Source organism: Adiantum capillus-veneris, chromosome 2 (genome assembly GCF_014529385.1).
Source record: "Adiantum capillus-veneris isolate H3 chromosome 2, ASM1452938v2, whole genome shotgun sequence".
NCBI lineage: Eukaryota > Viridiplantae > Streptophyta > Polypodiopsida > Polypodiales > Pteridaceae > Adiantum > Adiantum capillus-veneris.
The window spans coordinates 153284335-153311060 of NC_140932.1; the positions used below are offsets into that span (position 1 = coordinate 153284335).

At 44.9% G+C, this 26726-nt stretch overlaps 1 protein-coding gene across 2 annotated transcripts; it reads right to left on the reverse strand.

The window, feature by feature from the left end:
- On the reverse strand, nucleotides 1–26380 carry PPAN (PETER PAN-like protein). 2 transcript variants are annotated; one of them, XM_086491718.1, is made up of 9 exons: nucleotides 26262–26380; nucleotides 26036–26194; nucleotides 2974–3204; nucleotides 2804–2896; nucleotides 2454–2641; nucleotides 1731–1924; nucleotides 1371–1479; nucleotides 1144–1298; nucleotides 1–1050 (listed from the first exon to the last, which is right to left on the reverse strand). In XM_086491718.1, the coding sequence occupies exons 1-9, from the start codon at nucleotides 26277–26279 to the stop codon at nucleotides 791–793; spliced, it is 1407 nt and encodes a 468-aa protein (XP_086347844.1). In that variant the 5' UTR covers nucleotides 26280–26380; the 3' UTR covers nucleotides 1–790. The 2 variants fall into 2 exon arrangements, with proteins under 2 accessions (XP_086347844.1, XP_086347846.1); XM_086491720.1 differs by lacking the exon at nucleotides 26262–26380 and having other exon boundaries at nucleotides 2974–3305; nucleotides 26036–26166.
- Between the last annotated feature and the right edge of the window lie 346 nt (nucleotides 26381–26726).

Here is a 26726-nt window from a genome sequence, read left to right on the forward strand (position 1 = left end):
TTGTCACTTAAAACCCATCATTTCCTTATCTCCAAAGCTAAATAAACACCAGGCCTTTGCCATTGGCAAGCCCCCAAAAAAACCAAAAATAAAACACACACATAGCCTGTTGAGCAAGCACAATGCCAATAAAAGGTAGCCAGGAAGTTCAGGCTGAAAGACGAACAAATCTAGCTCATGTGATTGATAATGAGGCCACTCAAATGACCTAGACAGAATCATCTTAAAGCGATCAAATACCATAGAGGCTCAGAAATGATAAGCCAACCAACTAGCACAAGGACGAGAGGAGGTTGCGTATGTTTATAGAAACTGCCTTTCTGCGCAGAGCAACAGCTTATGTCCATTCCTTTGCTCTTTTTCTGGAGACGAATTACATCCATGTATCGTTATCAGCCCCCTGTTCTCCTCCTTTCTCTCTCTCTTCTTCCTGTTAAACTATTCTTTGAGTGCTGCATTGGGGCAAGACCCAATATCTTTTGCCGCCCCACCCAAGGGAAAAGGAGAACATGTAAGCAAGCACACAGCATGTGGTTCGCTTTAATTTAAACGGTTGTGAAATTATCCCAGACGGCAGATTTCCTCTAGTAGTGCATATCTCTGCTCTCAAACCACTCCATTGAAGCTCCGCAAAAGCACACAGCATGTGGTTCCCTTTAATTTAAACAGTCGTGAAATTATCCCAAACGGCAGATTTCCTCTAGTAGTGCATATCTCTGCTCTCAAACCACTCCATTGAAGCTCCGCAAAAGCAAACCCTCTGCATCTGTTGAGTATGATATTAGCGTCTTCATGCTGTCCTCCTCTTTTTCCGTGGCTGTGAAAACCTTGCACTATCCTCCTTCCGCTTTCTTTGTGACAAAATTTCATGTGCAACCCCTTTTCCCTTCTTGAAGAAGCCCACCTTCCCAATCACACCCTTGTCTCTTTTTGCTAAGCTCCTATCAGCCATGTTCGACGAACTCTTCTTATCTGCTTGTTTCTGTGGCTTCTTTAGTCGAATGCCTGCGTGCTTCTTTTGACCTTTTCTTTTAGTGCCAGCAATGAATTCTGCCCCAAAGAAAAAACAACCCAACATCCGCAATCAAAAACATTTCAAAAAGATAGTCAATATTCTGTCATGAGTTAGCACTAATAGAGAACCTGCATCAGGTTCCTGCCCCACTTCCTGTCTATACCAATCTGCATCATCGATATCATCCGCATCATCCACTGTTACATCCTCCCCACCTTTGGCATTGTTGTCCTGCGCACCATTACCCTTTGAACGCATCCGCTGGGATGATTGCTTTGCAAGCCTGCACTCAACATCATAACAAAGTTATAAGGTACCTCAAAAAGATTGCTCAAAGGGAGAAGATGAACCCTACTCTTTTCGTTTGACATTGGCTTCTTGCTCTGCTCGTCGCTGCTTTCGCAAGGCCTCTCTTTGCTCCTTACTGTCTTTCAGCGCAATAATTTCTTCCGGGGTCTTTTTAACTAACAAAGATGATAAGCTATTAGCTCTTTTGTCGCAAGAACTGACGCAGCTCCCAGTAGTGTGAGCTCTCAATGTCCAGGAGAATGCTATTGTTTCAAAACAGAATAATACAAGGCAGCCTGTATAGCGGTACATTAAACTGACCCTAATCCTCACGTAGCATGTATGCATGCATGTTTAACTATTACCCATGTCACTTGGACAGTAATTCCGTTCACCAAGATCCATACCAACAGTTCGAGTAGCTTACTATATTCATGGAAAAGGACAGCACCCGAGCAAAGGCCCTCCTCCACTTTCACAAGCTGCAGGGTCATTCGAGGACCAATTTCCTGCAGCTTTACAGCACTCTTTTGAGACTTGTAGTTTAAATGTCCAATGTCACTTGAAAGCTGAACTGTTGATGCATCATCTTCAGCCTCGCTTTCAGATCCGTACCCAGCCCTGCACAAGCAATTTGGGTGCCATCCAGATTACACCTCTTCACAATAACTGCAGGGCTTCACAGAAAAATGAAACGGGCCAAAAACATCAAGGTGAAGAGAAGCACCCCAACAAAACACGATCATTTTTTTAATGTTATAAGCAAGCTGAAAAAGCTTTCAGCCCAAGGGGAAACGTTGCACCTTCTCCGTTTGATGCAGAGACCTGAGTAGCTATACAGATGGGCCAGTAAATGCAAGCAATCCTTCAGAAGTTACGAGAGAGGTTCTTGCTTCAAGAGAAGAAGCTTTCAGATTATCTATAATGTTGACTTTAGCCAGTTGTTACTAATAATGTAGTTTCAAAGGGAAATTCATTTTTCAACTAGACTTAATTCCAATGTTAAGTACGATGCCTTACAACAATAAAAGCAGCCACACAATATCATAAGATTTGTGGCTATCTAATAAGCAGGACACCAATAAATGGCTACAGAAACAGATTGAAAGACACACAAAAATGCACAAAGATGGAAAAATAAGAGCTTTACTTTGTAACAAACTCGCTAACGTCTCCAAGTCCCCTCAAATCAGGAATTTTCCTATTGTGTACCAGTTTCCTCAAAGAACGGGAAACTCCTACAGGCTGCAGTGTGATTGAGTAGTGGCGGAACTCGATAAGCTTTGTTTCTTTGTCATAACTCAATAGCACAACCCGCTGACAAGTTGCTAGGTTGACCTGCAAGGGTAGGCAAAAGCTAAAGATGAGAAAAGCTACTGCTTGAAGCAGAGTAAAACCCAGAAAAGTCCCCCCATCATCTTGTCACCCATTCTTGACAGCATTCCTCTTCTTAGGTGGTGTAACTAGAAAAAGTTCAGAAAGTTATAAATGGCTGCTTACAGTGTTCACGTTGATTGCTGGAAAGATATTCTGAAACATTGTAGTGGTCACTTTGAGATGCTCACCTTCATTGCCAAATCCAGCAAGGACTATCTGGCAGCAAAAGAGAGAAAGTCAGCTGCAAACCAGTTCATGATTTCCTTCTTGCAGAAAAACCTGAAATTCCTTACCAGAGGAGAGTTTTTGAAAAGCCCTGCAGGAGCTCGAGGACGGAGCTGAGTCCGTGCAATGTCTGAATCCAAAGCATAAGAATGGATTTTGAAGGTTAAGGTCGGCCCCCGTGGACACCGCGCAACCCTCAAATAAGCTGCTGTCTCCGTATGTGATAACAGCAGGAAGTGTGACACTCCAAGAGGACCGGAAACGTGTACAAAGTCTTTCATAGAGTTACTCTTTTTCTCCTGATATAAGATGGCAACAATTACTTGCACGCACAACCCGCACATTACGTAATAGAAGTGCAGATTGCAGAGTTCATCGACCACAAAGAGTCGGTTAAGATCTAGTTGAGCAAATGAAAGAAAAGGGACCCCGTTCAGCTCTTTGTCAAGCATGATATACAAAGTTGAATGACTGAATCATTGAAGAGTAAAATTTGAAACCATTTTCCACACAACATGCTAAATAGAAAGAAGGAAAGAAAGGAGTGCAGCCTATGAGACTAAAACAGTACAGACAATGAAATACGTCTCTCATGTAAGTACAGGCCATAAACTGTCTGCCTGAGAGTAATTTTACAAGATGTCAATGTAAAGCTTCTCAATGAGCTCTCTCCTAAGAAGATGTATCTCTACGTGTTGAAGATGCCTTGGCATCTTCCTCTTATGGGGCTCAATAATAGCTTTGATCTATCTATGATAAGGATGTTTGGGCACGTGTGTGTGTGTGTGTGTGTGTGTGTGTGTGTGTGTGTGTGTGTGAGAGAGAGAGAGAGAGAGAGAGAGAGAGAGAGAGAGAGACTTGACACAAGATGAAAGAACACACGAAATCAATCTCTACTAGCTCAACCACATGAGAATGTACAAGAGAAGGCTTTATAGCCTGCATGCAATGCAAATGACCTCACTGACTGTGTCATAAGTAGGAGGTGTTGACCTCATAGCTTAGATCGGGTCTAAGGAGCTAGCATAGGGATGGTTCCCGCCTAATATTCCCCCCTTCAGCTCATAGGTGGAGCTAACCTAGGAGATGACACAATGCTCAAAACGGATTTTGGACTCAAACGGAAAGGAAGCTAGCATGGACTCCAAGAAAGGTTTAGAGGTGATGATGCATCAACATAAGCTTAGTTAACTAACCATGCATGGCTCAAAGGCTGAACAAAAGCCAGCTTGGCTCAAGGGCATGGGCATGTGTACCGAGGTTCAAAGGTTGAGCCACACATAAACTTCAAACGACTCAAGAGACCAATCATTTCCCCCCGAAGGAAAATCCTTATATCAGAGCACAAAGTCGTCGTTAGGTTTATTACCTCTTGTTATGCAAATGTTGAGGAAAAATGCAAAGGGCGGTCTTATCATAGTATAAGTAACAACCAGTGCGTCAAGTACTAATACCAGTACATGTATTTATCGTACCGTATGGGAAGAATGATAAATACGAGTTTGGAATTGTAAGGTGCAACAGAATGAATGTTTGAACTTTGCTCAAGATGAGTGCTCCGAACTGTGCTCAAGGTTTCTTTTACTTACGGAAGGGAGAGCCTTCCATTCCTTTAGTGAGAGAGTGCAATGGACACAAACAAAGTGAATGGACACTGTGAATGAGAGCGCATGAGACTGAGAGATAGAGAGAGAGAAGAGAGATACGACACCAGAGACGTTGTAAAGCCCTCCTCCGAAGGCCCCACTCTCGTCGACGAGAGTGGTCTACTTTTTGATTGCACAAAGTGGTACAATGCGTATGCAATGGACTGATGCAATCTGGGACTATGCTGGTGATGATGACGGTGATGACGACGACGACTTTAGGGCTGAAATCTGTGGTCTTCTAACTGCTGAAATTCGGGGCTGTTTCGATGGCTGAAAATGACTGTTTCGGCTGCGTTTTCGAGGGCTGAAAATGGGGGATCTTCTGCAACCGATGGGGTTGAATCTGCTACCTCCTATGCATGCTGAAAACACTGAGTCTTCTGCTGCAAAACAGGCTGAAAATGAAAACGCTGGGCTGGTCTGCTATACAGATTGGCTGCAAAGCAAAAACGCTGATGCTCTTCTGCTGCCAAGGGCTGAATACCAAAAACGCTGATGATGATCTGTAGCGTTAGTAAAACGCTAGGCCAAACTGGTCCTTCTGCTGGCGATTGGTTGGATCTGCAAACGCTAGGGGACTGGGTGATGATGGCGATCATGCAAGGGATGAAAACGCCAAGGATCTGGGGGAAACCCAAAACGCTAGGGCTAGGGTGAGTGCTGAGGGGTGCTTGATGAGTTCTTGAAGGTTCCTGCTAAGAAGGTGCCTGTTGAGCAGGGAGCTCTTGCTGCCTCTTCTGCCAGAAAGTGCTAACTTGGGTTTGCTTATATATTAACTTAGCAAAATTGCCCTACCTACTTTTGTTGGAAAGTTGCTTAAAAATAATAAGTGAAAATACCAAAAATAGGGAAAATAGGCTAAATGCATTGGAAAATTCCCCTGACTGAATCTGATGGATTCTGAAGGGAATACTGATGATCATGCTGTGTGCAACCAGAGGATATGCATCTACACTAAGTGACTGGGCATGCACGGTCTACGAATAGACTCACAAAAGTGCCAGATCACTTCTAATCTAGACTTGACTTGACTTGAACTAAACCCTGATCATGCTGTAGCTTGTCCACGGACACATAGGGTTGGATGTGTCACGTGACAGGAATGCAACCTTGAGACGTATTGTCAACCATTTTGGAATACCTTTTCACGAATTGCTTCTTTTCAAAAGATCCCTTTTCTGGAGCAGATGAGTGGTTTTTGCTGTGATTTACCAAAAGAGATCCAAGGGGCCTAAAACCTCAATTAAAGGCCAAAGGAGTTAGTATTAGAAATCCTAATCCTACAATTGGAGGAGATTGGCCGAGGAGCCTAAACACAGACACACACGCACGTACACATGCACACAAAATTGTGTAGAGGATGATGACGTGGCAGCCAGCCCGCAATTCACGAAAATCTGTACAAATTGCAGCACAATTCGCGGACCAGCCTTCAAGACGCTTTCTTTTGGACCAGATACTTTTAAAACTAATGCTTTTCATGTGAGATTCTTTTGGATAAGCCAAGGGCCTTAAAATATGCTATGTGGGCTCTCTCTCTCTGGCATTCTACTGCATAGAGGAGAGCAGAGCTCCCAGAGCTTGTACCTTGTTGAAGCAATATAAAGAAATGTCAAAAGGGGCACCAGGATTTGTGTAACGGGACGGGCACCACGTGCCAACTGAAAAAAACGGATTGAGACAGACGTTTAGCACTTCAAACAACTGAACGAAAAGAAAGAGACTTCACACACGACACAGAGTGGTGTAGTTTCGGACAGTTAGAGACTTCACACACGACACAGAGTGGTGTAGCTCCAGACAGTTTTCCCAAAGGAAATGCCATACCCGCTTGGAAGGGCGTCGACGCAAAGGCGGTGTCTGCTGAGGTTGGTGGTGCCTCCCTCCCACCTCCCAATCCCGTTTTGGCAAGGCTGACCCCCTTGCAGGGGCAAGGTACTTGAATGACTATGAGTGCTCATCTGTCGTCACTTTGGGAGAATAACATCATTTCCCTCGAGCTGGGATCGAAATTTAAGCATAAGAAGGAGCGCATTATCTTGCATCCGCCTATGCAGAGCGCTCAAGTACCGGGACACAACTTCAATCAAAGTTTACGCATAGGAAGGAGGACATTATCCCTCCATCCGCCCATGCAGAGCACTCAAGTACTGAGACACTGCTTGGAAGGGCGTCCACTCACAGGTAGTGTCTCTTGGGATTGGTGGTTGTAGGATTTTTATGGTGTGAGGAAATGGAAATGTACATATATTGAACTGAACTCCATTAACAATCTCATACAAAATTCCATACATGTGAGCCTCATGTGTAGGCTTTGGAACTTGCAGCCATTGGCTAGAAGCATTGCACCACTTTCCTATTGGTCCAACTAATCATTTCATCCATTCAAGATGACTAGAGGGGTTTCCCACACGCTCATACTCGTCAAGTTGGGCTTAACCCCAACAGTGGTGCCTCCCTTCCACCTCCCAATCCCGTTTTGGCGAGACTGACCCCCCTACGGGGGCAAGGTACTTGAATGACTCTAAGCTCTCATCTGTCGTCGCTTTGGGAGAATAACACAATTTCCCTCGAGAAGGATCGAAGTTTAAGCATAGGAAGGAGGGCATTATCCCTCAATCCGCCTATGCATAGCACTCAAGTATTGAGATGCCGCTTCACTGAGGAACTTCGCTACAAGGATGGGCCTTGCAATTCCATTCCTCGAGTGTGGATCACGGCGTACCCATGAGGGTATCCGCTTCCCGCGAGCCTCTCTACCCAGGATAACAGCCGTCTCATTTTGATTTAACAACGGGTCGATATCATTGAGGTTTAGCCATCGCCCCCTAGGACCATAAAGCGCCGAGTAGCTCGCTATCACATGAAAAAGCGATCTTGTCACAAAGTGATGACGTGGTGACTGCTGAAACCCAAGCCCTAATTTTCAAAAACCCTAACCCTGCAGGCTGAAAATGCTGACGTGGCATGGCTGTACGGCAGCCCCCGGAAAACGCGGAAAATCTGCCAACTGTACAAAAACCCGCTTTTTGCGGTGCTGATTACGGCAGGGCAGCAGCGATGCTTTTTCCTACACAAAGGATGGGAGAGAGAGAGAGAGAGAGAGAGAGAGAGAGAGAGAGAGAGAGAGAGAGAGGCTTTTGCTTTATTTTTAATTGGCTCAAGAGAGCTTGTGAGAGAAATTCTTTATTTTTAGGCTTTTGATTTTCAGCTTTTGGGGCTCTGCTTTTGGCATCCCTTGTAAACAAAAAATAAGTGGTTTGGGCTCTCACTTCTCAGAGCATCTAGACGCAGAGTCTGAGAGTGAGACCCAACCGCACTCTTGTACTTTGAACTCAGATTAATACAAAAAGAAATACCAAAAGGGGCGCTAGTCTTTGGGGCCAATATCTCTAGGCACAGAACTCCGCCGGGCCAGTGTAAATCTTTAATCAATTGTGAATTGTGAGCTGTTTTGAAGTGGTTATTTGGTGCTGTCGCGGTAGATTCTTGACTTGGAGAGTCCAAGTCTGTTACAGTGGTATCAGAGCACGGCCGATTTCTCTCCTACGGGAAATCCGATCCCAAAAAAAAAATTCCGCGGCACCTATGGCTTCACGCAAGGATCAGTCAACTCCCTCTGCATCCGGAGATGCGGGAAGGGATCACAACGAAGATTCCAGCAAGGAGTATGGCCTGCCTCGGCCTACTCAGGCGAAGCGACGAGAGATGGAGCGTCGTCAATTGATCAACGATGCAACAAAGATGATGCTCAATTTTGCGAAGGACCCAAAATTTGCAAAATATATGAGGGAGACTTCTTTTCACGAAGTGCACGAGCAGTGGCAGAAAACCACAACACCACCCCCGAAACCCGCTCTCAAGAAACCTTCTGCTCACAAGAAATATTCAGAGAAGGAATTAGAAGAGGTGGTTGATGCACGGATTGCTCAGCTTTTTGACGCGCAAAACAAAGCTAAAAAGCACGGCAAAAAGCAGAAGAAAGGCACTGACTTCCCGGGATATTTGGGTCGTCAGTCGACATTTGATAAGGCAAAGAAACAAAAGACGCGTGTTCGATTTGAAGAAGTACCCAGTTCTTCTTCTTCTTCTTCTTCTGACAGTTCTTCTAGCTCTTCTGACTCGAGCGAAGAAGACCGCGAAGGCAAAAAGCGAAGCAAGAAACAACGCTTCGGAAAGGGCAAGAAAAAGGCAAAGAAGTCTAAATCTCGCCCAATGAGTGACAGTTCTACAGAGGACTCGTCTACAAATAGTTCAGACTCTGACGACGGCAACTTCTTTGCAAAGAGAAGAATTTTTATAAAGCCAACCAGTATGACTTTCTGGAAGACAAAAGCAAGAAAGCTTGAGTGTTTAAGGAAGATGGACAGTCAATGAAATTTGACACATTTTCGGGATATAGAGATGCTTCGAAGGCTTTGTCTTTTATAGCAGTTTGACAACGCTTTCGCGGGAGGACGCTACTCAGAGCACTCTAAGATTCGGAGAGCTGCCTCTTACTCTAAGGGGAATGCTCGAACTTGGTGGTCCACGCTTCTTTTAAACAAGACTGCACCAGTTAAATGGCTGAAATTTAAGAAGCTTTTTATTTCTTCTTGGCTAACTCAAGAGTATGAACGCGATATACGAGCTGCTTGGAACCATCTTCGGATGACCAAGAAAGATACAATGGCGCTTATTGCAAGAGATTCTGGAGCTCTTTTCTACCCGCCTCTTCATTCAAGAAGATCTCGTTCAGAGAACAGATTGAACGGTTTACCTTGGGTCTACCTACAGAGATCCGAGATCACTGCTTGGAACAAAAGTCAGCTTCTATTCAGGAGTTGATGAGTCATGCGAAACGGGGTTTTGCCATTCACTCTGGCAGTCTGACCTACCCCACTGATGAGGTAATGACACAACGAGCCAAACAGACTTCAGGAAATGAAAGTAGAAAGAGAAAGGGCAATCCAGAAAAGAAGAAAGATGCACGACCCAAGCTCGCTCCTCAGGAGAGAGCTCGCTTCATCAGGGAGGGGAAGTGCTTTGGATGCAGGGACATATCTCTGCGAAGTGCCCTAAAAAGACACAGAAAGAACAGAATGACAAGGACGACGAAAGGCCCTAGAGTTCGAGAGCAGATAAGGAACGTGGAAGAAAAGGCAAGATGAAAATAGGACTGGTTCCAGATTGTGTGGGTACCGATCCCAACATCATGGACGAGAGTACAGAACTTTGCAGAGCTTGGGGCAAAGTGAGAGACCAAGAGGCCCTGATCTTCTTTGATGGAGGAGCCAAGGCCAACTTCATTTCACCGGAATTGACAGTGCGGCTCGAGATCACTCCCGATCGGATGGGACCACTTGCGGAGGCAGTTCTAGCGGCACTCGGTAGGGACGTAGCCATTACACCTGTCATTGGCAAACTTCGGTTGCATTGTCAGGGGTATTTGGGGCATGACAACTTTTACATAATGCCTTTGGAAGGTTGTGGTGTTCTCTTGGGAGTTCCTTGGTACCACAAGAACAACGCCGTGGTCGATTATCGGGCGAGGAAAGCGACATTGACTACAGAGAAGGGCAGAACCATTGTACTTGACATTAAACTGAAGGGCGACTCTGTCCCTATTGTATCGGCTTCGGCCATTTCTAAATTAATGAAATCCAGTATGTTTGTTTACTTGATCTTTATGAAAGAATCGAGTGATGAGGATAGGACAAATATGTCTAAACTTGATAAAGAACGCCAAGATTTTCTCCACTGTCACGCCGATTGCTTCTCAGAGGGCCTACCAGGCGAGTTACCACCAGCTCGTCTTGAAGATCATACCATTGATCTGATACCTGGAAGCACCCCATCGAACCGGCCACGTTACCGTGTGAGCCGAGCACAGAATGAAGAGATTATGAACCAAGTGAAAGAGCTCTTGGAAAAGAGTCATGTCCAGCCTAGTACTTCACCGTATTGCTCTCCAGTGTTGTTGGTTTTGAAGAAAGACGGATCTTGGAGAATGTGCATCGATTATAGAGCTCTCAACAAAATCACATTTCACTATTTTGGCCATAACTTTCACAAACGGTATTGGATTGGAAAAGTTTTCATTAGGAAAAATATGAACCCTCTAGGGGCCCTCTGGGATCAAGGTTAATTTGTCACGTGACACATCCTAACCCTATGTGTTCGTGGACAAGCTACACCACAACAGGGTTCAGTCAGTTCAGTCAAGTTTAGATGCATATCCTTCGGTTGCACACAGCATGGTCATCGGAATTCCCATCAAAATCCATTAGCATCAGTTAGGGGAATTTTCCAGTGCATTTAGCCTATTTTCCTATTTATTGGTATTTTCACTTATTATTTTTAAGTGACTTTCCTACAAAAGTAGGTAGGGCAATTTTGCTAAGTTAATATATAAGCAAACCCAAGTTAGCACTTTCTGGCAAAAGAGGCAACAGGAGCATCTTGCTCAACAGGCAACTTCTCAGCAAGACCAACCCCCGCGACTACTCTGGCGTTTTCTCCACGTTTTTGCATCAGATCAGCCTTTGCGATTTGTGCACAGCAGATCAGCCCCGGCATCATCACGACACAGCAGATCAGCCTAGCGTTTTTGCATTTGCAGAACCCCGGCGACAGAAGGACCAATTTCAGCCCCTGGCGTTTTTGGATTTCAGCAACAAATTAAGACCGACATCATTCACCTAAAGTGTAGCAGATTCAGCCCGTAAAGACCATCAGTTTTCAGCCCTAAGAAACCTCATTTTTCAACCATAAAAACGCAGCCAAAACAGTCATTTTCAGCCACCAAAACAGTCCCGAAATTCAGCGAATAGAAGAACTCAGATTTCAGCCATCAAGTCGCCGTCGTCATCGGCATAGTCCCATTGCATCAGTCCATTGCATACGCATTGTACACCTTTGTGCAATCAAAGAATAGACCACTCTCGCCGACAAGAGTGGGGCCTTCGGAGGAGGGTTTTACAACCCCTCGGTGTCGTATCTCTTCTCTCCCTTTCTCTCAGTCTCATTCATTTGCACGCACAATATCCACTCACTTTGTTCGTGACCACAACACTCTACAAGACGGAAAGCTCTCTTTCCCAAAGAACTAAAAAGAACCTTGAGCAATAAAGATCACTAATCTTGAGAAAATACAACATTCATTCCGCTGCACCTAACATTGGTATCAGAGCTTTGGAAGTGTTCTACATTACTCAAGGAAAGAACCACAAGAATTTTTTTGCTTGTTGAGGTCACACGAACCCAAGTTTACTTGGGCGTGGCGATTCCTAATCGTGTTTTGTTGAAGAGTGACAGGAATCCCAAGAAAGAAGGGCTTGTCCAGCTGTCACCAGCGTGTGACTACTATCTATCCTTTTTGTTGATTTCTTTCTTATTATCTATTTACTTTCACTTTTTGGAAACACCCCTCGGGAAATCTAACTGCCCTGCATTGCATAGCTAGTGTGGAACTGTCCAGAGGGAGTCCAGGCCTGAGGGCAAGAGAGCACTAAGGTTGGACAAGGACTATGGTTAGCCAAGTGGGGTCATTGACTAGCCAAAGTGGAATCCTTTGCTACAGAGGCTACATTTCAGTTCTGGATGTGGCCGCAGTGTACAAAGAGGGTCGGATGACCTAGAAAGATACAATGGCAGCATCTCCTAAAATTTAGGGAACTGCTATTTTGGGACCTGAAAATGTGTTGACGTCATTACCTCCGGAATGACAAAGGGAACATTTTCTTACTCTGCCGTGAAGTCAACTGGGCAACCGGTTGGGATATTTTTAGGCGGCAACCCCGAAACGGGAAAATGCTTGTAAATGTGCCAAGTGGCACATTCTGGTGCAGTTTCTAATGCAAGAGAGAGTTGGCGCTGAATTTTAAGCTGGGAGAGGCTCATTTGCAGCTTTTGTCACAGGTTAAGAGCTATGGAGTGCTTGCTTTCCCTCTTATGCACAGTGCGGTGCCAGGAGTGATGCCCTGCACGCTACGCACTGCCCTCTCTCTCCCCTTTGGCAGTATGTTATGCCCCTCTAGTGGGCTTTTCATTTGACCAATGTACAGTTGTGTGGGTTCATGCGCGATTGCCGAGGCAAGAGCCTCTTGCACAGGTACTGGATTAGCTAGCGGCTAATCCCCCCGCAGGTACAGGTGAATTCGGAGAGGTTTCACGCCAGAAATCTCGTCCGATTCAAAGGGCAAGTAGCCCTACAGGTGCGGGAGCTCGAGGACTTGCTAGGGATGCGACCGGCACGCGAAACGGAGCCCGAAACAGTGAATTACAGCCTGCTGTGTATTTTTGCAGGTTTAGGGTTTTGGCCCTAAACGGACCCTAATACCCCCAGGAGGTTCGGGGATGCAAGGGGACCGCTGTACAGGCGATCTGGCGCATTTTCAGGGCTGAAAACAGAGAATTCAGCGTGCTGCAGATTCTCGCCAGGTTTTGCAAAGTGCCCGTATGCGTCGGGAAAGTCAGTCAATGCGTGGGAATACTGACCGTGAAGGGTGCTAGTACAGTTATGCTGCCGAAATCGGGCTGGAACAGTGGAAATTCAGCCGAGTTTGTGCGGGGCAGCTTGTAGGAACCACAGCGTTTATTCCCTCTTTTGAATAATAAAGAAATACCGAAAGGGGCGCCTAAGTTAGGGGCCAATCTGGTGTCTGTCTACTCATACAGGTGCAATCTAGCAGCCTGTATCCCTCTCCCCTTTGTGGTGTCTTGAAAGTACAGGTAAAATAGACGATTAATAATGGGTGAAAGCTAAATCAAGGTTTAAAGTAAAGTCTACCGCCCTTTTTGGATCAAACAGGCCGGTTTCATGGTTCCATCGACGGGATTAAATCACTTTTTCCCATAGAAGTGAGCCTTGGTCAGTTTTTCGGCTTGAAGACACAGGGGATCATAGACCAGACACAGGGAATTGTAATTATGGCTGACAGACCAGATGATGTGACTGAAGAGGTTTCCTCTTCACAGGGTCAACAGACACATGAAGTGGGTGAGTCCTCAAGACCACCACAGACTGATGATGATATATTCAGGACCCAGTTGGCTACTGCTGTGGCTATGTTCACACAAGTAATGCAGAACCCAAGGTTTTTAGCCTTTCTGCAACCTCCTGTTCCGTCTCAGCAAGTTGGGTCACTGGATCATATTCAAAAGCCTGTTAAGGCTCGAGCACAGGTGATTCATACCGCACAGTCAATGGAAACACCTGTACACTTGACGGAGAACATGCAGTCTCCACAACGTATGCCTAAGGTGCAAGAACAGGTGGCTGAGATGCCAGTTTTTCAAGCTGTACCAATTCAGCCCGCCACCTTTCAGCAGCCTATAGCTGGTTCTAATGGGCAGGGAAGCAACCTACAGGCTATGCAACAGGTCTTCCCACCACCTTCAGTACACCCTGGCTATTTTGGAGGTGGATCGGTATTTCAGAGCATGGCTGGTCATGCACCTGGAAATCAGTTTTATACGCCAGGAACAGTGTTCGGGGGTGCTCAAACGATGATGCCTAACCCCATGTACAGTGTCATGGGTATGCAACCAGGGTTTCAAAGCACTCAGGGACAATTTGGGATGCCACAAGCAAGTTTTGGTATGGCTGGAATTACAAATCAGCAGCCAAATATGGCATTTCCAGGTCAAGTTAATAGCGGCCAAGGAACACAGATGAACCTTAATAGTGTTCCCATGTTTCAGTCACTTCCATATGACAATTTAACGCCGTTGGAGAGGCCAACTCCGTACAAAGAAGGTGGCAAAGGAGTGTCATTCACGACCTTTACAGGGTTTGATGACAGGAAGAAGGCTCTTTCATTCCTCCAGCAGTTTGATAAGGCCTATGCAGGGGGAAACTTTACAGAGGCTTCAAAGGTCCGCAAGGCAGCCACTTTCTTGACAGGGAATGCGGGACAATGGTGGACAACTTTATTGCTTCAAGGGCAAGCTCCGTCCACATGGATTTACTTCAAGCAGATTTTTGCAGCAGCATGGTTATCTGATGATTTCGAAGCCGATGTCATGACAGAATGGCACCAGCTTAATGCTGCCACTTGCAGAAATCTGGATGATTACAATCGGAAGTTTTAGAAAGCTCTACTTCCAGTAACTTCCTATAGGTTTGTGCCATTGACAGAACAGATTGAAAAATACTGTTGTGGCCTACCCAAAGGATTGAGAAAATACTGCACGAAGACCAAAGTCACTACTTTGACGCAGCTCATCGAGGTAGCAAACACTGGCAATGGTTTGCTCAAGGGAGAAGATTGTGAATTTAACACTGGCGTCAAGGCAGGATCAGGCAAGAAAAATTCAGCCAAGAAGCACGTTCCCAATGAGGCTCCTAAAGGGACTCAGGAGTCGGCCAACGCAGGGAAAGACAAAGCTACGGCTGAATCAGAAAAAGGACCCGCAAAGAAATGGAAAAGACGTTTTCCTCGCAAGTCAGAAGAGCAAAAGAAGGTCCTGAGGACAGAGAACAAATGCTTTATATGTGAGCAGCCTGGCCACATTGCTTACAACTGTCCTACAAAGAAAAGGCCAGCTGATTCTGAAGACAAGGAGGACAGGAAGGGAAAGAAGCCCATGGCTGGTCTAGTGCCAGATATGGTGGGCGACAAGCCAAATTCAGATGCAAGTGAGCTTTGCAGAGCATGGGGAAAGGTTAGGGATCAAACAGTGCTTATCTTGTTTGATCCAGGTGCCAAAGCCAACTTTATTTCCCCAGAATTGGCTTCAAAGTTGGGAATCAGACCTGAAGAGATGGGGTATACAGCAGAGGCAGGTTTGGCATGTCCTGGCCATACAGAGGCTGTGACACCCATCATTGGAAAGTTGCGTCTACATATCCAGTCCTATGTAGATGCTGAAGAATTTTACATCATGCCACTGGACGGATGTGATGTGTTGTTAGGTATTCCTTGGTTGTTTCGTGTACAGGGAATCATGGATGCCTACAACAAAAAGATCACTGTACAGAGCAGGGGAAAGACTCACATTCTGGATGTAAAGCTTAAAGGGGAGTCTATTCCTACTGTATCAGCTTCTGCTATTACTTCTGTAATGAAAAAGCATCTTTCTGCGTACTTGGTTTTTGCACGTGAAGTGTCAGATTGTGATGAATCAAATTTATCTGTACTAGATAAAGAAAGGTCAATGTTTTTACAACAGCATAGTGACTGTTTTTCCGATTCATTACCGTCTCAATTACCGCCAGAGAGACCCGAGGACCATGCGATAGATTTGGTGCCAGGCTGTAGCCCACCAAATAAGCCTCCCTACAGGGTTAGTGCGGCTCAGCAGAAAGAGATAATGGGCCAAGTACAGGAGTTGTTAGAAAAAGGGCTGATTCAGCCCAGTTCATCTCCATTCTGTTCTCCAGTGTTGTTGGTGCAGAAAAAGGATGGCTCATGGCGTATGTGCATCGACTACCGTGCACTGAACAAGAATACCATCAAGAATAGGTTCCCTATACCTAGAATTGATGATATTATGGACAAATTAGAAGGAGCAGCTATGTTTAGCAGGATAGATCTAAAGAGTGGGTACCATCAGATCCGCATTAGATCAGAGGATGTGCACAAGACTGCTTTTAGAACGACGTTTGGCCTTTACGAATTTTTAGTGATGCCCTTTGGTCTCACAAATGCTCCTGCTACGTTCAATAGGATGATGGACAGAATTTTCCGTCCACACCAGCAGTTTGTTGGTACGTTCTTTGATGACATGATAGTCTATTCAAAGAATGAAGAGGAGCATAGGCATCACTTGGCCATTGTGTTCAAAGAGCTACGCAGTCATAGGTTGCTCATCAATGCAAAGAAAAGTGAGTTTTTTCTGGAAGAGATTCACTTTCTGGGACATATTGTCTCAAAGGATGGTGTCAGAATGGATCCTGCAAAAGTTGAAGCGATCAAGTCATGGCCAAATTTGAAGACGGTGCATGATGTCCGAAGCTTTTTGGGACTATGCTCCTATTACAGAAGGTTTATCCGAAATTTCGCTGAGATTGCTTCACCTTTACATGCTCTTCAAAAGAAGGCAGTCACCTTTAGATGGACACAGAAAGAGATTTCAGCTTTTAATCTCTTAAAGGAAAAGATGACTTCAGATCCAGTCATTGTGTTGCCAGATCTTAGGAAGTCATTTGTGGTCCAGTGTGACGCCTGCGGTAGTAGCATTGGTGCTGTGCTAATGCAAGATGGCAGGGTAGTAGCCTATGAGAGCAGAATTTTGCAAGGGCCAGAGATGACCATGCAGGTCTATGAGAAAGAGTTACTGGCTGTGATTCATGCGCTCTTAAGTTGGAAACACTACCTGCTAGGTGCAGATTTCGTTGTCCAAACGGATCATCAGACCTTGCGATACTTCTTGACACAGACAAAGTTATCTGAGAAGCATATGCGATGGGCAAATATCTTGTCCATGTTCCATTTTCAGATTGTGCATGTGGAAGGCAAGAAGAACGTTGTGGCTGATGCCTTGTCAAGGAAGCCACAAATTTCAGCTGTGTCGATTCCTTATCATCATGAACTTGATGATATGAGAGAACAGTATGCAAATGATGAAGATTTTGCAAGGGTCTTCGAGCAACTAATGGATGGACAACGTCATGAACACTATCTTCTTAAAGACGGGTTCATGATGATGCATGGCAGATTGTGTGTCACAAAGCCATTGCGACGCAAAGTTATGGAAGAGAGTCATGTCCCACCGTATGCAGGGCATCGTGGTATCGATGCTACAGTTAAAGCGGTAGAGACATTCTTCTATTGGCCTACATTGAGAAGGGATGTGGATGCCTTTGTGCGAGAATGCCTAATATGCCAAAAGGTCAAGTTTGACAGGCAAAAGGCACCAGGGTTATTGCAACCACTACCTATTCCAGATAAACCATGGGAAAGTATTGCTATGGATTTTATCTTTGATCTTCCGAGAACGCAGACAGGAAATGATGGTATTTGGACCATTATTTGCAGATTCAGCAAACAGGCTCATTTTATTCCTGTCAGGAAGAAGATAAAGCCAGATCAGATGGCACGCTTGTTTATGAGCAATATTTTCAAGTATCATGGCATGCCACAGTCGATTATTAGCGATCGTGATCCACGCATGACTAGTTTGTTCTGGAAAGGCTTGTTTGAGAATATGGGCACCACGCTCAAATTCTCTTCGTCATTTCATCCTCAAACAGATGGGCAGTCAGAAGAGGCAAATTCTACTGTCCTAGATCTGCTGAAGTGCTATGTGTCAGAGCATAAAGGAAAGTGGGAGCAGTATTTGCCATTGGTGGAGTATGCATACAATAATACAGTGCATTCATCAACTGGCAAGGCACCTTTTGAGATAGTTGAAGGTGGCAAGAAAGTTCCTCCCATACTGCATACAAAGGACAAGATATTTGAAGCAGATAAGTATGTTCAAGACATGGATGAAATGTACAAGAAGGTCAAAGTGGCCTTAGAAAGGACTCAGGCAAAGCAAAAGAAAGCAGCTGATCGTCACCGTCGTGAAGTGGTATATTCACTTGGTGATTGGGTGCTTCTACGGTTTGAAAAGGCAAGGTTAAAGAAGATGAAGGGCAAGGAAAGACTCTTTCCAAAGCTCAGCATGCGTTACTATGGGCCTTTTCAAGTATGCGACATAATCAGTGATGTTGCATATAGGCTGAAATTGCCTGACAGTTGGAAGATTCACAATGCGTTTCATGTGAGTCTTCTCAGACCCTATGTGGGTGATGTGCCAGAAGATATGCCAGCTGAAGATCAGCCGGAAGTCGAGGAACTTGACGAAATCTTGGTCCCTGAACAGATTTTGGCACACAAAGAAAGGAAAGTGAAAGGCAAGGTTGCTAGGCGTTACTTGGTAAAGTTCAGAAACTATCCACCAATGGATGCTAAGTGGATGGAAGAAGGTGAACTTGCAGAGTCACCAACTGTGTTATCACTTTACCTGGAAGCCTTCGATTTGCAACCTACCTTGACCCCTTGAGTTTCAAAGCTACATGGATTGTCAGTGTGACAATGGCTTTTGAAACAAATGATGTACATGGTATTTAAAATGAGCTCAAATCAAATACCTGTTACATGAATGTTAGAGCTGTACAGATTGTCAGTTTGGCAATTGCTCTTATGGAATGTCCAAAAGTTTGGTTAGTGCTATAGAAGTGAGTATTTCTTGTCAGTTTGTCAAGGATACAATGATTGCTTCTATTCAAGAGTACATGTGTAACTGCATTCTTAAACTGTCGGTTTGGGTATGCTTGAAAGTGTTACGGGATCCAACGTGTACTATAAGACAGTGGCAAAATGTGCAGCTACCATTTTGTCATTGGAAACTTAGTGACTCAAAGCAATGGCAGAGTGCGAAGCTACCACTATGTCATTGGGACAGGGTTCACACGCAGGCAATACATGAGTCGACGAGGTGTTGAATACACCAGGGTTGACAATGAGCATGTATGTGTCGTATATGTGTCGACAGGTGTTGAATACATCAGTGTTGACAGTAAGCATGTACGACATAGATGCAAACGAGGACGTTTGAGATTTCAAGAGGGGGGTATGTCACCAGCGTGTGACTACTATCTATCCTTTTTGTTGATTTCTTTCTTATTATCTATTTACTTTCACTTTTTGGAAACACCCCTCGGGAAATCTAACTGCCCTGCATTGCATAGCTAGTGTGGAACTGTCCAGAGGGAGTCCAGGCCTGAGGGCAAGAGAGCACTAAGGTTGGACAAGGACTATGGTTAGCCAAGTGGGGTCATTGACTAGCCAAAGTGGAATCCTTTGCTACAGAGGCTACATTTCAGTTCTGGATGTGGCCGCAGTGTACAAAGAGGGTCGGATGACCTAGAAAGATACAATGGCAGCATCTCCTAAAATTTAGGGAACTGCTATTTTGGGACCTGAAAATGTGTTGACGTCATTACCTCCGGAATGACAAAGGGAACATTTTCTTACTCTGCCGTGAAGTCAACTGGGCAACCGGTTGGGATATTTTTAGGCGGCAACCCCGAAACGGGAAAATGCTTGTAAATGTGCCAAGTGGCACCAGACGCAAGAGAGAGTTGGCGCTGAATTTTAAGCTGGGAGAGGCTCATTTGCAGCTTTTGTCACAGGTTAAGAGCTATGGAGTGCTTGCTTTCCCTCTTATGCACAGTGCGGTGCCAGGAGTGATGCCCTGCACGCTACGCACTGCCCTCTCTCTCCCCTTTGGCAGTATGTTATGCCCCTCTAGTGGGCTTTTCATTTGACCAATGTACAGTTGTGTGGGTTCATGCGCGATTGCCGAGGCAAGAGCCTCTTGCACAGGTACTGGATTAGCTAGCGGCTAATCTCCCCGCAGGTACAGGTGAATTCGGAGAGGTTTCACGCCAGAAATCTCGTCCGATTCAAAGGGCAAGTAGCCCTACAAGTGCGGGAGCTCGAGGACTTGCTAGGGATGCGACCGGCACGCGAAACGGAGCCCGAAACAGTGAATTACAGCCTGCTGTGTATTTTTGCAGGTTTAGGGTTTTGGCCCTAAACGGACCCTAATACCCCCAGGAGGTTCGGGGATGCAAGGGGACCGCTGTACAGGCGATCTGGCGCATTTTCAGGGCTGAAAACAGAGAATTCAGCGTGCTGCAGATTCTCGCCAGGTTTTGCAAAGTGCCCGTATGCGTCGGGAAAGTCAGTCAATGCGTGGGAATACTGACCGTGAAGGGTGCTAGTACAGTTATGCTGCCGAAATCGGGCTGGAACAGTGGAAATTCAGCCGAGTTTGTGCGGGGCAGCTTGTAGGAACCACAGCGTTTATTCCCTCTTTTGAATAATAAAGAAATACCGAAAGGGGCGCCTAAGTTAGGGGCCAATCTGGTGTCTGTCTACTCATACAGGTGCAATCTAGCAGCCTGTATCCCTCTCCCCTTTGTGGTGTCTTGAAAGTACAGGTAAAATAGACGATTAATAATGGGTGAAAGCTAAATCAAGGTTTAAAGTAAAGTCTACCGCCCTTTTTGGATCAAACAGGCCGGTTTCATGGCGTCATCACGACACAGCAGATCAGCCTAGCGTTTTTGCATTTGCAGAACCCCAACGACAGAAGGACCAATTTCAGCCCCTGGCGTTTTTGGATTTCAGCAGCCAATTAAGACCGACATCATTCACCTAAAGTATAGCAGATTCAGCCCGTAAAGACCATCAGTTTCCAACCCTAAGAAACCTTATTTTTCAGCCATAAAAACGCAGCCAAAACAGTCATTTTCAGCCACCAAAACAGTCCCGAAATTCAGCGAATAGAAGAACTCAGATTTCAGCCATCAAGTCGCCGTCGTCATCGGCATAGTCCCATTGCATCAGTCCATTGCATACGCATTGTACACCTTTGTGCAATCAAAGAATAGACCACTCTCGCCGACGAGAGTGGGGCCTTCGGAGGAGGGTTTTACAACCCCTCGGTGTCGTATCTCTTCTCTCTCCTTCTCTCAGTCTCATTCATTTGCACGCACAATATCCACTCACTTTGTTCGTGACCACAACACTCTACAAGACGGAAAGCTCTCTTTCCCAAAGAACTAAAAGGAACCTTGAGCAATAAAGATCACTAATCTTGAGAAAATACAACATTCATTCCGCTGCACCTAACATAATTAGAGGCCAGCCAATGAGAAGAGGGTGGTGGACACACTCTATGCCCTCAAAAATGTAGGGGGACAAAGTAGCCTTACACTTCTTAAATGGGCTCTTACCTAGTGAGAAGGGGGGGGGGCATATGGAACCTCCAACTTCCCTCCTTTTTTATTTGGTTTTGAAAAAATCCCAAAAATTTGAGCTCTTACGTTTTGAGAAGGCACCCCTGAGAAACAAGAAGGGAAAGGAGAGACTTTTTCCAAAGCTTAGTATGCGTTACTACAGACCTTTCCAGATCTCTACAAAGATTAATGATGTCTCTTTCTGACTGAAACTGCCTGACACTTCGAGGATTCACAATGCATTCCATGTGAGTCTCTTGAAACCTTTTAAAGGAGATGTGTCTGATGATGGGGAGCTTGATGAGCAACCCGAAGTGGAAGAAAACGAGGAGATCCTTGTTCCTGAACAGATTTTGGCACGTAAGGATACGAAGAATAAAGGTAAAGTCCGAAGGCGGTTCTTGGTTAAGTTGAAGAACTATCCTGCATTGGATGCGAAGTGGATGGAGGAGGAGGACCTAGCAGATACTTCTCAGATTGTGAAACTTTACCTCGAAGCTTTTGGTTTAGCATAGTCTACTCCAATGGAACCCAGAATTCAACTTGGCCGGAGATCTGATGCAATGGGATGCACAAGAGGGGAGTTACTCCGCTCCTTTGTCAACAAATGCCTCGATTTTGATACTAGAGTCACTGATATCTCTTTGAGCTTCACGGATACTGAGAGCTAACAGTATTCTGCCGTATGACTTTATGAAATGGAATTCCTGAATATGAAACTGATTTGTTCTTGACTTGTTTTTACGTACAGGAACTGATAGACGAAATGACTGCAGCATTTTGGTCTACTTGATCTCAAATAGACATGGTTGCCATAGGGGATAGTCAATCGGACATCGATGAGGTCCCGATTGGATCTAGATGCGATTGCTAGCTACATTGCCGATAAATCATGGTCTAAGATCCAAATGAATGTTGAATGTCATGTGATGTCCTGTGATGTTATGTGATGTGACTGTCGATTGGTACGTGTGCTAGATGTGTGTTCCTAGTACGTAAGTGCTAACAGTCAGTGTCTACTAAGACGGTTTATGGCCTCTGTCTGTTTTGTAGGCGTAATCGAGGGCGATTACAATGCTTTCAAGAGGGGGGTATGTCACAAAGTGATGACGTGGCGACTACTGAAACCCTAACCCTAATTTTCAAAAACCCTAAATCTACAAGTTGAAAATGCTGACGTGGCATGGCTGTACGACAGCCCTTGGAGAACACGAAAAATCTACCACCTGTACAGAAACCCGCTGATTACGACAGGGCAGCAACGATGCTTTTTCCTACGCAAACGATGAGGGAGAGAGAGAGAGAGTCTTTTGCTTTATTTTTAATTGGCTCAAGAGAGCTTGTGAGAGAAAGAGCCTTTGCTTTATTTTTAGGCTTTTGATTTTCAGCTTTTGGGGCTCTGCTTTTGGCATCCCTTGTAAACAATAAATAAGTGGTTTGGGCTCTCACTTCTCAGAGCATCTGGACGCAGAGTCTGAGAGTGAGACCCAACCGCACTCTTGTACTTTGAACTCAGATTAATACAAAAAGAAATACCGAATGGGACGCCAATCTTTGGGGCCAATATCTCTAGGCACGGAACTCCGTCGGGCCAGTGTAAATCAATTGTGAACTGTGAATTGTTTTGAAGTGGTTAGTTGGTGTTGTCGCGGTAGATTCTTGACTTGGAGAGTCCAAGTCTGTTACAGATCTACCCTCTAACTAGGAGGACAGACCTTTTCTATTGAATCTATCGTTAAGGAACAAGCGGACAAAGGTAGGAAGAGCCTATTCGCATGACATCAGCTACTAGCTAAATGGGCCATCTCCATTTGGTATCAACAAAGTGTCTAAGGCGTGCGTATATCCAGTGATAAGTCGTGGCGCCAAGATTATGGGTGCCCACGATCAACGTGTGCTCCATTCTTTGCAACCTTCTTCCCCATAATCTAGGAAGACTCCCTTAATGGACTTCATATCAAGCTTTGTTCTCTAGTCACTGCGTACAAAAACAAAAGCTTCGCAACCAAATACTCTCAAATGATCATAAGAGGCAAGTTTGCCAGACCAAACCTCCTCTGGAATATCATTTTTCAGCGTATTATTAGGAGAGCGATTGCAAATATAAACTGCAGTTTTCAATGCCTCCCCCCAAAACTCTTGCAAAAGATTAGCGGTGGACAACATGCAACGCACTCTCACATAAAGTACGATTATCTCTCAGCCACACCATTAGAAGACGGATTATAAGGGATTGTCTGTAAGGTACAACGAAAGTGAATGTTGAACTTTGCTCAAGATGAGTGCTCCGAACTGTGCTCAAGGTTCCTTTTACTTACGGAAGGGAGAGCCTTCCGTTCCTTTAGTGAGAGAGTGCAATGGACACAAACAAAGTGGTGAACACTATGAATGAAGGTACTGAGACTGAGAGATAGAGAGAGAAGAATACGACACCAGAACGTTGTCAAACCCTCCTCCAAAGGCCCCGCTCTCGCTATTGATTGCACAAATCTCTACAATGCTTGGACTTGCCGACGATGTCGACGACGACAAGACGGGATTAAGTGACTTTTGTTGGGAAACTGGGTAGGGAAAATTGCCTAAGACAATATATAAGGAAACCCTAACGCTAGCATTTCTAGCAGAAGAGCAAGGAGAACACAGGCACCAATTGCAACAGGCTTCTCTCTCTCTCTCTCTCAAGCAAGATCCCTAAGAACCCTGGCGTTTTCCCCTCAAGGTAAAGCTAGCGTTTTTTAGCACTCATATTAGCGTTTGGAAGCCCATCAAGTTAGCATTTTTAGGCCTACTGTTACAGCAATTTCAACCCCTGTACTAGCGTTTTCCAGCCCTGCATTGCAGCATTTTTGCAGCCAGCATATCAGCATTTCAAGGCAGCTTTCAAGCGATTCCAAGACCCAACAGATCAGCGTTTTTCATGACCAGCAGACCAGCGTTTTGGACAAGCATTAGACCAGCGTTTTTCAGCCGGATTTGCAGCATATTCAGCAACCTACTTCCGCGTTTTTCCTCAGCCTAAGGCACCGTTTTCAGCACACAGATCAGCCCCAACTTGGTGCGACAAGAACCAACTCACAGCATTCAGTTTTCAGCCTTAGCTTCGTCATCGTCGTCCGCACCGTCGACCTCGGCATAGCAACACTTAGACTCATTGCATCAGCCCCTTGTATCAGATTGTGCAATCAATAGCATAGACCTCTCTCGCCATCGAGAGAGGGGCCCTTGGAGGAGGGTTTGACAACTTCCTGGTGTCGTATTCTTCTCTCTCTATCTCTCAGTCTCAGCACCTTCATTCACAGTGTTAATCCACTTTGTTTGTGATCTCTTGCACTCTCTCATTAATGGACAGAAGGCTCTCCCTTCCCTAAGTAAAAGGAACCTTGAGCACAGTTCGAAGCACTCATCTTGAGCAAAGTTCAACATTCACTTCCGCTGCACCTTACACTAATGGCTTGTCACCCATAATGTTTGACAAAATTTCCGAAGTGGTGTTTTGAAACTTTTGAAACTCGTTCAATACGAATTGTTTCGAAACTTCACGTGTGTTCATTTACAAGTGAGGCCTTGGGATCTTCTCTATAGGTCATTGCAGAGTTGCGGATTGGAGAGCGACTACTCAGCAATTGCAACTTGTATCTATGATCATCATCTTGCATCGACCAAAAAGCAACTACTATGAAAAATTGACGCCCAAAAGTTAATGTCCAAAAAGTCAATGCTTTCAATAACTGACTTGGAAAGGCAGCCCCGTTTGTACATACCACATCAGTAAGCCGTGTAGCCCTTCCACTTCAAGACTCGCAAAACGTTTTGCATCATGAATCCCACCACATTCCATGCACAGCTGAGTGCAAGCTCAAGTCCTACAATCCAATCTAGCTCCTTCTCGCATCGAAAAGCCTAGTGCTCTAATACCATGTGGAGCCTTGAGGTAGGACAAATCACCCAGCCACCGTACAAAAATAAATAAAGGCGCCTAGAAAATAAATGAGCCACAATGGGCACCGAACATAAAATTGGCAGCCAACGAACAATTGGGCGGCCGGACAAAGATGCAATCTAAATGCTATGCAATGGGTGGCCATCCAAGATACACAGTAGCCATACAAGTATGACCTAGACCACGGTAAAGCAAGAAGAGTGTTGAATACTCTAAAACTTAGTTTAAAACAATATGTACAATAGAACCTCATACATAAGCATTGTGAAAGAGGCATCTTCTTGACACGCAAGGTTATACATAGGCTGATATGTGGCTTCTCTTAGGTGAATTCATGGGCTAGACTTATACACATGGCTGTCTACATTGTCTCTACATGTATGAGAAGGTTCGTACTAGGGGCATGAGACAAAGCCCATCCCCAATACCGCCCTCTCCACATCTCTCAAACTCTGACACTCTACTGAACTTCTTTGTAACTAAATCTTAAGACATACCTTTTTATATCACCTGTACAAATTATAAGGATGGTCAACCCAAGTTTAAAACATAATGTATAACCGTGCTGCGATTCCAGAGATTTACGAAGAAGGAATGGTAACCAAAACAAATTATGGCAGCGACTGGGCAGCCAACTGTCAAGAGCGATAATTCTATAAGTGGTGTCTAGCTGCCTAAAGGTGATAATCTTCTCGGTTCATACTTCATATTGGTCACATCCTGAGGTGCACTGTGAGGACGGGAAGAGAGAGAGAGAGAGAGAGAGAGAGAGAGAGAGCATGTGCATGCTCTTGCTGTAGAGTACTGTGGAAAGAACTTACTTTTAGATGGAGAGCAGTATGAGGTAGCATGAGCTTGCGAAGGTCTTGGTGTAACTTTCGCAGAAGAGGAGGCAGCTTTCCTCTGGCAATGACAAAGCTGCGAGGAAACTTCTCCGTCTCACCTTCCGACTGCAGCGGATTCTGCGTGCGCTTCTTTTTCTGCATGTACCCCTCCCTTTAAGTACCCACTAACGAAATCCGAGCTTTCTAACAGAGTTGAACTTACCCTTCGTGAGCGCCCCATGGCTGCAACTGCTTCGCGAGCTCCAGGAGGAGGGAGGGGCAGAGTGGGTTAATAAGAAGGGAAAATTACCAAAATACCCCCTCTAATTTGTGGAAATTCCCAAAATACCCCTCATATTTTAAAAATTCCCAAAATACCCTTAGATCCGTTTTTGAGTGCTTAGCATGTAGTTTGTCACAAATTACCTAGGAAAAAAAAGGCAATTATGTCTAAAAATAATGAAGCAATTCATCTCCAAAGCCTACATAACCAACTCAAATTCTAGTTTTAGCATCTTGTGTTGATAGACAATCAGTCTTCTTATGAAAAGCTACAAAAAAAATTATCTTTGGAGGAATTTAATCTCACAACTATAGATATTTTGGGAATTTTTTTAATTTGAGGGGTATCTTGGGAATTTCTACACAAATTACAGGGGTATTTTGATAATTTCCCCTAATAAGAAAT